General features: G+C 39.5%; 1 protein-coding gene across 1 annotated transcript; it reads right to left on the bottom strand.

Annotated features, from left to right (window-relative positions):
* Nucleotides 1-330: 330 nt before the first annotated feature.
* On the bottom strand, nucleotides 331-2,691 carry LOC145107197 (secreted RxLR effector protein 161-like). Its single transcript, XM_079044042.1, has 2 exons — nucleotides 2,236-2,691; nucleotides 331-453 (listed from the first exon to the last, which is right to left on the bottom strand). The coding sequence occupies exons 1-2, from the start codon at nucleotides 2,689-2,691 to the stop codon at nucleotides 331-333; spliced, it is 579 nt and encodes a 192-aa protein (XP_078900168.1).
* Between the last annotated feature and the right edge of the window lie 8,758 nt (nucleotides 2,692-11,449).

The raw sequence follows: 11,449 nt of genomic DNA on the forward strand, positions 1-11,449 counted from the left end.
CAACGAATATTTGAGGCATTCAACCATCGGGTACATAAAAGGATCGTACACCACAGGGGTTAGGTTAATCAGAAGGCTTTGTTGTGCTTTGATGGTAAGAAGGATGGATCGAGCAGGGGTTTCATGAACTGAGGATGAGTCTGCCATTGTTGGAGTTTTGAGAGAAGATGATGATGAACACTGGAGAAAATCACCTTAATTTGCTTTGAGGGTTTTTGAAAGTGATGAAAGGGTAAAGTAAATTATGAAAACCCTTATATCCGATTTGGTAGAGAGAGAAATATCCGGATAATCATTCCTAAAAGATAGGAAACTGCGCTGATGTGACTACTATAGCGCCGGAAAAGGCGTCATGTGACGTGGGATTGGGAACCGTTTCATCTTTTCCACGCGCCCTCCCAAGATAATTACCTTTTTCAAATCGTCAAACGGTTGATCTTCTGCTGACTCATTCTAATTAAAATAGAACCGTTATCACCATGGAAAAATTATGAAAGAGTGGACCCCATCATTTCGCTTGTTAAGATCTAATCTCCTTTTAGAACTGAAGCTATATAGAGGAAAATAGCTTAGAGAGAACCGGACATAGACATTTTGGAAAATCCAAGATTTTCGTGCATGAGAGTGTCAAAGATAAAGAAATAACGCAACTTATTTGTGGGATTTTAGTGATGTCATTATGACACAAAACTGTAGATCCCGGGCATGAATCTCTTCCTTCAAAGTCAAGAGAGACCTTAAAGTGTCTGTTTGGTTTCCCGTTGAATTACGATCAAATACTTGCTAAGAAGCACTGAAAGGCATCTTTTGGATAATGACTCATAAAGGGTGGCTTTCGCTCCAATTCAGATTTCAGTGCTTAACATAAGACCGAAATCGAACGAAGTACCTGTGAGACCAATGTGGTTTGTTGAACAAGTAGGTTTGGAATATTTTCAGTGACTTGGTGGAAACTTTTAAGGTAAGAAATCTCAAAAAAAAAAAAAATTGGATCCTTTGGGAAGAAAAGTCTTGGTTAAGAAGACATTTTCATAAGAATCACACAAAAATAAAAGGAAGAGAGATTTCATTGGTAAAAAGTAAAGCTTTGATAATTGATTACCGTCAATGCATTGTAGGCATTGGATTTTGGGTTTCACTTAGCACGTAGTGGCACAAAGCTAAGATCATAAACACAGAGATTGTGTAACCATAAACCTCAGTGGTTATTTCTGAGAGTCTCAAGGGTTACATGCATGAGCCGAAATATGATGGAGAAAAATGTTTGAGAGGGGTAGAGAACCGAAAGTACCTCTGCTAGAAAAATAGGACCAAGCAGAAAACTCTGGACTCATTGAGAAAAGAGTAAGGTAGCTCATGATTAGAATAAATTTAGCAGCCTAATTGGGAAGACAGGGTTTGTGTATACCAAGTCATTAAGGCTTTATTCAAAATTGTTAGAGGCTTCGGACAACATGCAGCAGCATGCTTCTAGGGACACTTAACTAGTACAAAGTGAGAGAATGATACCTGTCCCATCGATATTGCAAATACAGCGTCCTTAAACGAAAGTAAAGACAAAGGAAAAGAAAAGTATTTTTGCATTTTTGAGAGAGTTAACAAAGAGAAGTAGGAACAAAAAATGAAAAATATTTTTGAAGTTTTGGGATATTTGCAAATAGAGAAAGAAAAAAAAATGTTTGAACCGAACCCGAAATGGACCGAACGTCCGGTTCATTTCGGTTCATAAAAATATTTTTAGATTTTATAAAAAGAGTTATACAAAAAATATACAACCGAAATAAGCACCTTTTGAAATAAGCGAAAGAAGTTTAGTGGGACCGAACCCGAAATAGACCGAGCGTTCGGTTCATTTTGGTTCCCGGGTGAACCGAACCCGAAATAGACCGAGCGTTCGGTTCATTTCGCTTCCAACTTTTAAGAGAGCAAAGGTGTTTTCGATACAGATTCTGCTTCCATCATACCTAGCCCTTGTAAGATTTTGTTAAAACTCGCTTCTGGAAGGGTCTTGGTGAAGATGTCAGCCAATTGATCAGTGGTTCTTACAAAATGGATTTTGACGTTCCCGTCTTCCACATGATCTTTAATGAAGTGATACCTCAGTGCTATATGCTTTGTCTTGGAGTCTTGCACTGGGTTGTGGCAGATCCTAATTGCACTTTCAGAGTCGCAATATAGTGGGATCTTCTTCATGTTCAGTCCATAATCCCTAAGCTGACTTTGGATCCAAATCACTTGTGATGTACATGAGGCGGCGGCAATATACTCTGCTTCGGCTGTAGATAAAGAGACACATGTCTGTTTCTTCGATTGCCAACTCACTAACTTTCCGTCTAGAAATTGACATCCTCCGGTAGTGCTTTTTCTATCAAGTCCACATCCTCCTAAATCTGCATCGGAGAAGGCTTGGACAAAGAACCCGGAGTTGGATGGATACCAGAGACCGAGAGAGGTGGTTCGCTTCAGATAGCGAAAAATGTTCTTCACAGCCAGCATGTGTGGTTCACGAGGGTTTGCTTGAAATCTTGCACAATAACATACTGAAAACATTATGTCTGGCCTGCTAGCTATAAGATACATTAGGGAACCAATCATCTGTCGATAGAGAGTCATGTCGACTGCTGGTTTTTCCAAGGATGGTGTGAGCTTGGTACCGAATGCCATTGGGACTTTAACTTTTGAGTCTCCCATCATGCCGAATTTGGTAAGAAGAGTCTTCGTATAAGCTTCCTGATTGATAAAGATGCCTTCGGGTCCCTATCTAATATTTAAGCCAAGGAAAAAATTAATTGGACCCATTGAGCTCATTTCAAATTTAGTCTCCATCAACTTCCTGAATTCAGCTGTTAGGCTAGGATTCGTGGAGCCGAAGATGATATCATCGACATAAATCTGCACAATCATAAGGTGGTTACCCTCTTTCTTACGAAAGAAGGTTGGGTCAACCGAAGCTTGCTTAAATTTGGACATCTTCAAAAATCGGGTAAGAGTTTCATACCATGCTCTCGGTGCCTGTTTAAGGCCATAGACCGCCTTGTCCAAGATGTAGTAATGATTAGGATACCTTTCGTTGACAAAGCCAGGTGGTTGTTCTACGTACACCGTTTCTTCAAGTTCTCCATTTAGGAAAGCACACTTCACGTCCATTTGGTAGACTTCAAAGTTCTTGTGTGCTGCATAAGCAAGAAAAATACGAACTGATTCCAATCTTGCAACAGGAGCGAATGTCTCTTCATAATCGATCCCTTCTTCTTGACAATATCCCTTCACTACTAATCTAGCCTTGTTGCATATCACATTTCCTTCTTTATCCATTTTATTCCTGAAAACCCATTTAAGTCCGACAACCGAAGCGTCTTTTGGCGTTGGAATCAACCTCCAAACTTTATTCCTTTCGAACTCATTGAGTTCGTCTTGCATCGCCTGAACCCAATCAGAATGATCGAGAGCAGTATTGACTGTCTTCGGCTCTATTTTGGATATGAACGAATTAAACATGCAGAATTCTACTTTGGAGAATAAATCAGTTTGCTTCGCCTTCAGTTGTCATCTTGTCAGGACTTTTTCTGATGCTTCGCCTATAATTTGAGATACAGGATGATCTCGGGCCCATTTGGTGAGAGGAGGGTAATTCGGGTCATATGAAGGATCTAACTCAGCATGTACTTCTTCTTCAAATTCTAACTGTGTTTCTTCATCGTCGTTTATGTGCATGTTCTCCCCCTCGATTACAACATCGTCTTCTGGATTGACATGCTCCCCCTCGAACAGACTTTCAGTTGACGAGGAGTCTGGATTCTCCCCCTGGACTTGTGAGTCCTGGTTTTCCGAAGAGGATGGACTCTCCCCCTCGATTGATGGATCACTTCTAGGAGGTTCGCTTTGAATAGGTTCATCTTGTACCATCTGTTTGGCTGCATCATCTATGATCTTCTTAAGATTATCGATCTTATTATCTGCCGCTGAAGATTCGGAGTGAGCAGCTTTCCCTGGTTCGTCAAATAATTGCATGTACTGATCAAACAGATTGGAGATAGACGCTTTCACTTGACCAGTTAGTGGGAAAATTTCTCCCATAGCCTCTTCGGTTGACTTTAACTTCTTGACGTAGTGGTCATCGAACGTAACATAATAGGTTTCTTCAATCTTTTTGGAACGTTTATTTAGAACCCTATATGCCTTGGAAGTCAAAGAATATCCTAGAAAAATGCCTTCATCAGCTTTGACATCGAATTTGTTTTGATGCTCCTTGGAGTTGAAAACGAAGCATCTCGAACCGAACACGTGAAAGAACTTGACGTTCGGCTTTCTGTTGTTGAGAATCTCGTAGGGGGTGATAGAAAAACGCTTGTTGAGAAAGGATCTATTTTGAGTATAACAAGCTACAACGATAGCATCTGCCCAGAAATACAGTGGTAGGGAAGCGAAGCTCAGCATGGTTCGGGCTGCCTCGCATAAGGATCGGTTTCGCCTTTCAACGATTCCATTATGTTGAGGAGTATAGGGAGCTGAGAAGTTGTGGCTGGTTCCCTTTTCTGCTAAGAAGTCTTCGAAATCTTTATTTTTGAATTCCAGCCCATTGTCACTTCTTATATTTCGAACGATCTTTCTCAGTTGTACTTCCACTTGCTTGATAAAGAGCTTCAGTTTAGGAGTCGCCTCTGATTTGTGCTTTAAGAAGAACACCCAGGTAAACCTTGAAAAATCATCGACAATCACAAGTATGTACTTGTTACCGCCAATGCACTCAATCGATGAGGGACCACATAAGTCGATGTGAAGCAACTCAAGTGGTTCGATTACTTTTGTGTTTACTATCGATGGGTGACTTTGATGACTTTGCTTCCCCATTTCACATGATGCACATAGATGTTCTCGGTCAAACATGAGCAGTGGTAGACCCCGAACATGATCTCCAATAACCAACTTGTTGATGTCTTTGAAGTTAAGGTGGGAGAGCCTTCGGTGCCATAACCAGCTTTCGTCCGAATGAGCTTTTGACAATAGGCATACAGCTGGTTTCCCTTTAATTGGATTGAGATTAAGAGGGAACATTTCGCCTTTACGCTTCGATCTGAGAATTATGTTGTTGGTTTTCTTCTCTATTATTTCAGATCCCTCATCGTCGAAAGAGACCTTCAGACCTGTTCCACCCACCAGTTGTGACACACTGATAAGGTTGTGCTGCAATCCCTCTATGTAAGCCACTTTTCGGATTGTAAAATCTCCATTAGTGATCATCCCATAGCCCTTTATCGTCCCATAAGAGTTATTTCCAAACTTCACGTTGCCACCATTCTGAAGAGACCGAAACTCCCTTAGCTCTTCTTTCCTCCCTGTCATATGACGTGAGCAGCCACTATCAATGTACCATTCTTCGTCGAACTGCTCGTCACTGATCACCTGCAGAAATTAAGCAGATTTAGGAACCGAAAGTTTCTTGGGTCCTTGTGAGCCTTTTACAGTAACAGGAATAACTAGAGAAATATCAACAAGGTAAGTCCTTTTTGTTAAGGTGTTTTTATCTTTCCTTTTTATGGTAAAAACTTTAATTTTATTAGAGTTAGACTTAAGTGTTTTGGATTCGGGATCAGGAGATTTAATGTCTACTCGCTTTCGGGCTTCTGATGAATGCCTTTCATCCTTTGAAGAGATCTTTCTTTTTCCTTTTGAATCCATCGTTGAGTGTGAGCGAGAATTAGAATTAGAGGAAGAATGAGAATTAGAACGTGAGGAATAAGAAGAAGAGTGGAAACTTGAATGAGAATCTTTTCTGACATGAGGACCAAAATAACTATTTCGGTTGCTTACTTCTTGAGAACCGAAGCTTCTCTTTCGGTTGCTGTCACTGGAAGGACCGAAACCAGCCTTTTGGTTGCTATTGCCTGAGGGACCGAAACTAGCCTTTCGGTTGCTATTGCTTGATGGACCGAAACTTGATCTTCGGTTGTTACAGCTTTCGGGACCGAACCTATCCTTTCGGTCGTGTTCTTTCTGAGGACCGAAAGAACTCTTTCGGTTCCTTTGATCTAGAGGACCGAAACTCCTGTTTTCTTTGTCCTTGTCTCCTTTTGTCTTGGAGTTTCTATCATAGTGCACATAGTGAGGATTCTGGGAACGCCAGAATTGTTTTCTTTCTGAGAGATTCTTCTTGTATCTCAGATTTCTTTGATGCTTTTGATCATGCACCTGTTTGGGGTTTTTGTGAATGTTTGCTTTTTGCTTTGGCTTATGGCCGACAGGTTCACTTTGAATTGAGGAAGTTTCGCTTGCCTTGGAGACTTGTTCCTCTTGAACCTCTTTTGTACCACTGGTACTTGGTACGTCAAAATTGGCAGGCTTGTTAAGTGGTTCTGCCACATATCTACCCTTTACTCTCCAAGAAGTTCTTTCTGATAGCCCAACTGTTTCGTCTGCATTATCAATAGGTGCTGACCAGAAGAATTCATCACAGCCATCTTCGTTATCTTCATTCACTATTGCAGTGAGTTCGGCTGTTTGGTGTTCGGTTACACCTGTAACTTTGTAAACCTGATTTGGAGTGGTTCTGACCTTTTGGTACACAACTGCTTTTTCTTTAAGGATTTGAGATTTATCTTTGGACATACGAGCGAATTCCACAGAATTTTCCGAAATTAAATTTTTATTGCTTTCGGGTTCGCTCTTAATGAACTCTGAACAGTCAACCTTATCTTCTACAGAAATATCACTCATATCATCGTCCTCATTAAGTTCAGATGCATTTTCAACATCAATCTTATTTTCTGAACTCAATTTGGTACTCAATGAGTCAAATTTTTGTATAGTTTTGGCTCTAAGTTTCAACTTGTCATTTTCGTCCAACAAGTTTTTGAGCATGTCCTTATGGTCTTTGGACTTTATGAAAGATTCAATTTTGTCTAGACCAGTTTTATAGGTGGGATTGACATCATCAGAAGATACAACATTTTCACAGTTGTAAGCTTCGGCATCAATTTCGTCCTCCTTAAATTCAAGGAAGGGCAAAATTATGCGATGAATTTTCTTTCCAATTTCACAATCTAAATGCAATTGAGTAATATTCGAATAAAGCCTTTTAGCAATTAAACAGAAAACATTTCGTTGTTTTAAAAGTTTGAGATTGTCTCGTTGCAAATAAATGTTTTCATCCCTAGACCTAACCAACTCCAGCTCCTTCTGCTCTATCCATATTCTCCTCTCTTCACTCTTGGACGAAACCTTGCTAATTTGATTAGTCAGGTTAGAGTTCGTGACACGGGTTTGAGTTAAACTACTATCAAGATTTGAAAATCTAGATTTTAAGTTATTTAATTCTTTTTCATATGAGGTTTGAGGGACTTTAAATGTGACAAAAATAGAATGTACCTTCTTGATCAGTTCATCTAGCTCACTGATCTGCACACCAATAGGCTTCACCGTGAGACACTTGTACTCTCGGTCCCTTGCCTCATCATTTCCTCCTTCAGTGTTGTATCCCCTCATTTGAGATACGTCAGACGTCACCATCAAGCACCTCCCACTGACTTCACCTTCCTTTGCTATGAGCGCCTTTCCATGTGTTGGCTTCCTAACTTCTTCATCTTCTGAGTCAGTTGACCACACTTGCACTCCACCGAATTCTTCATTAACAACCGAACCCTGCATAATTAAAGCATTCATAGAAGAGTTAGCAGCAGCTTTCTTTTTCTTGATCTCCTCCAGTCTTTTCAGGAGATTCGCTTCCTCATCGTTGTTGTCATCCTTCTCAGCCATCTTCTTCAACACGCAGTCTTTTGCGTAATGATTCTTTCCTCCATAATAATAACAGCTAACACCAGAGTAAGCTTCTCCTTTCGCTTCCTTCTTAGACTCATCACTCTTCGGTTCCTCCCTTACTTTCTCAGAGCTGTAGCTTCCCTGCCAGTTTCGGTTCTTGTTGGCCGGGAATCTCTTCTTGATGAACTTCTTCGGGTTGGACATCATCAAAGCATAGTCTTCGGTAGTCAGATCATAGTCACCTACATCTATCTCTTCTTCTTCATCGACAACACTTTTTCCCTTGGACAAAAGTGCCAATGACCCCAAGCTTGAGACAACACTATTTTCTTTCAACACAATCTTCTCTTGAGATTTCAGAATCCCAACCAGCTTTGCAAGAGAGTAAGACTTAAACTGTTCATGTGCCTTTACTGTTGACACAACCGACATCCATTCGGGTCTGATACCATTCAAGAAAGTGACTTTATGTTCAATGAGCTTTCTTTCGATATCATGTTTAATCATCCTGCTAAGAAGATGATTGAACCTATCAAACGTTTGAGTAATCACTTCTTCGGGCTTTTGCCTGAACTCACCAAATTCTGAGAAAAGTAGAGTCTGAATGGAATGCTCCAGATCTTCATCGGTAGAATACAACTCTCACAGCCTATCCCAAATCTCCTTTGCTGTAGTGCACGAGCTAACTAACCGAAAGGTGTCAGATTGTAGAGCGAACCTTATCAATCTCAATGCTTTGATGTTGTATTGAAATTTTTCCTTCTCGTCTTGAGGGACGTTCTGCACATCTTTGAGCAAGTCATTGTATTCTTTCTGTGTTTTGATGACTTTAGATGTGTTAGCATGAGAGAACGGGCCAACGGTGATCGTCTCCCAGATAAGATACCCATTATCTTCAGATCCAATAACATAATCTTCGAAGTGGTGCGTCCACACTTCGTAGTCTTGAGTATAAAGAATTGGAATCTTGGTCGTTGATCCAATGCTGTTCGAGATGTTGATGGGATTTGTTTGTGAATCATCCATGAGTTTGATCGTTTAAAACCTATTTAAGATCAGACTTGTAATATGTAATATTAGGGCAACATCAATAATCAATGAGATACGTCAATGAGAAATGACGGCTCAATAAATATCAATGAATGTGGAAAATGTGACAACCCGAAATTTCTATCATGTACAATCATTCACTTCAATAAACAGTCAAATCAGTTTCTACTAATTTTCAAGCCGTTTGGAATAAGTTAGAGTGTTTTAAAGATAGTACGTTAGGAGATATCAGGAGAGAGGATGCCCAAGGGTTTATTGTGCATCAATAAGGCCCCAAAACTCCAAGAGTTTGGAGTTTATGGCCGAAACATGGAGTTTACGGTCGTAAACCCCAAGGACTATATATATGAACACTTAGTGTTCTTAATCACTTTTTACATTTCAAAAGCTAGAAATCTCAAATCCTCTCAAGTATCATCGCCACTTTCCTCTTGATTCTCGACCATGTAAGTGTTTCTAGCCCTAATAAGTTGTTATATTACTTAATCTAGTGATCTAACATGATTCTATCCGTGAAATCATTCCAAACGTGTAGATCTTCAAGTTTCACCAAGAACACCAAGAACACACACTAGTGTTCTTGGACTTTTAGCACTTTTCAAGCTTCCAACTAGTAAGTACTCCTACCCTAGAGTATCATAAGGCTTATTACACTTCTAAACATCAAGAAAACACCAAAGAAACACATAATTGAAGGTGTTTACGGCCAAGACATGTTCTTGGGCCGTAAACCCTATAAAGGGTGCCAAAGTGTGCCCTAGTCCCTTCTAAGCCTTGGAAACCAACATGGAACCTTTCGTTGATGTGTCTAGGACCCAAAACAATCATAATATCATAAGAACAAGGAGTTTACGGCCAAGGCATGTTCTTGGGCCGTAAACCCCTTTTGGTGGGGCAAAATGCACCCTATTCCCTCCTTTGGCCTTGGACACTAACCTAGATCACCTCCATGATGTATTAGGAACCTTAAAACACCAAGTATGAGGGTTGAAAGAGAGTTTACGGCCAGGAGTAAACTCCTCTGGGCCGTAAACTCAAGTAAGGGTCATGTTTGGACCTTAAACCCACCTAGCCTATTGTTTAAGCCTTGGAACACTTAACCACTTAGGACATCATGGCCTTAAGCCTCAATTGGTGACCCATTTGAGAGTTTACGGCCAGGAGTAAACTCCCCTGGGCCGTAAACTCCATTAAGTATGGTCCTTGAACCCTAAACTCCAATTAGGAATGGTCCTTTGACCATAAACTCAATAGCAATGTCCTACAACACTTAGATACAATCCTTTGGACTTATAGCACTTATATAAGGTGTTTTACATGTCTTAGGATGTATTAAACTTTGTTAATTAGTTATTTAAAGACTAATTGGATACATATATGTGTTATTATATGTTAACTAGATCATTGTGTGTGTTCAAGTCTTCACTTGACACTTAGCATCCGATACAATCTGTTCATCCAACCCACTCACTACAGGTGAGTTCATACCCCCTTAATTAACCTTTTAAATGTGTTTAAATGTTTATAAATGCTTTTATGGGGGGGGGGGGGAATACAAGTTGAACCATGCTAGTTATCATATCAATCACATGTGATTAGTAACTAGCATACAAATGAATTTACTACATTTTAGCTGTTTTACCAAACAGATTGCTTCAAATGACTTTCTCAAACGTTTTTACATGTTTAAAACTCTTTATTTATATTGTCTAACATACCGTATGTTTTCTTTCAAACTCCGTTACTGTTGTATTTCAAACAAGGGTTTTACTAATACTTAAACTGTTCTTATCAAACAAATCATTTTACAAACTGACATCAAGTCATTATTTCTTAGTTATTTAAAATTCTCAAAGACTTTACAAAACTTCTTTTATACTTTTATATTATTAAATGCATGCCTATATATGTATAGTTATATAAGTAATGTTTAAAGGACTTAGGAGAGCTAGCTCGCTTTAATTCCTTTTCCTCGTTGGGATGTGGCTTTAGGGTATCGGCTATACGTCCGAATGTCATCTAAATATTAGTTATATATTATGTATACATGTGTAGACATAAAAGTTCTATCAGTCAGTCCAGTACCTTTAGGTAGCAAAGGCATACTTTCAGTTATACACGTACATTACTAGTAACTATAATAGGTATAGTTAGGAGATACTACTTACTATTCCAAGCACAAAGAATCCCACAAAGAGTCAGTTCATTCATGAGTCTATTCTAATACAATACATACAATACACGATAACATAGAGAAACATACAATTCACGATAACATAGAGAAAGATACAATACACGATAACATAGAGAAAGATACAATACACGATAACATAGAGAAAGATACAATACACGATAACATAGAGAAACAATACATGCACTACACTAGAACAAACATTACATATACAAGTACATTATAACAAATGTGATCCACTGTTTCAGGGCATGTCTTCACTGCCATGGCTCGATTTGTATCCAGAGTCTCCTGGAGGGAGAGCATGAGTTTGCGCATAGATCTATACTGGATTGACTATCCTACACCTTGCTGCTAGCTACAGTGGGACATGCATGTCTATGGGTGCCAAACGTCATTTTTCCGACATCCTACTATGTCGTGCACAGAGTCTATAGTATGGTGCAACATATC

The sequence above is a fragment of the Lactuca virosa genome, chromosome 4, assembly GCF_052849685.1.
Source record: "Lactuca virosa cultivar CGN04683 chromosome 4, Lactuca_virosa_CGN04683_v6, whole genome shotgun sequence".
Lineage (NCBI taxonomy): Eukaryota > Viridiplantae > Streptophyta > Magnoliopsida > Asterales > Asteraceae > Lactuca > Lactuca virosa.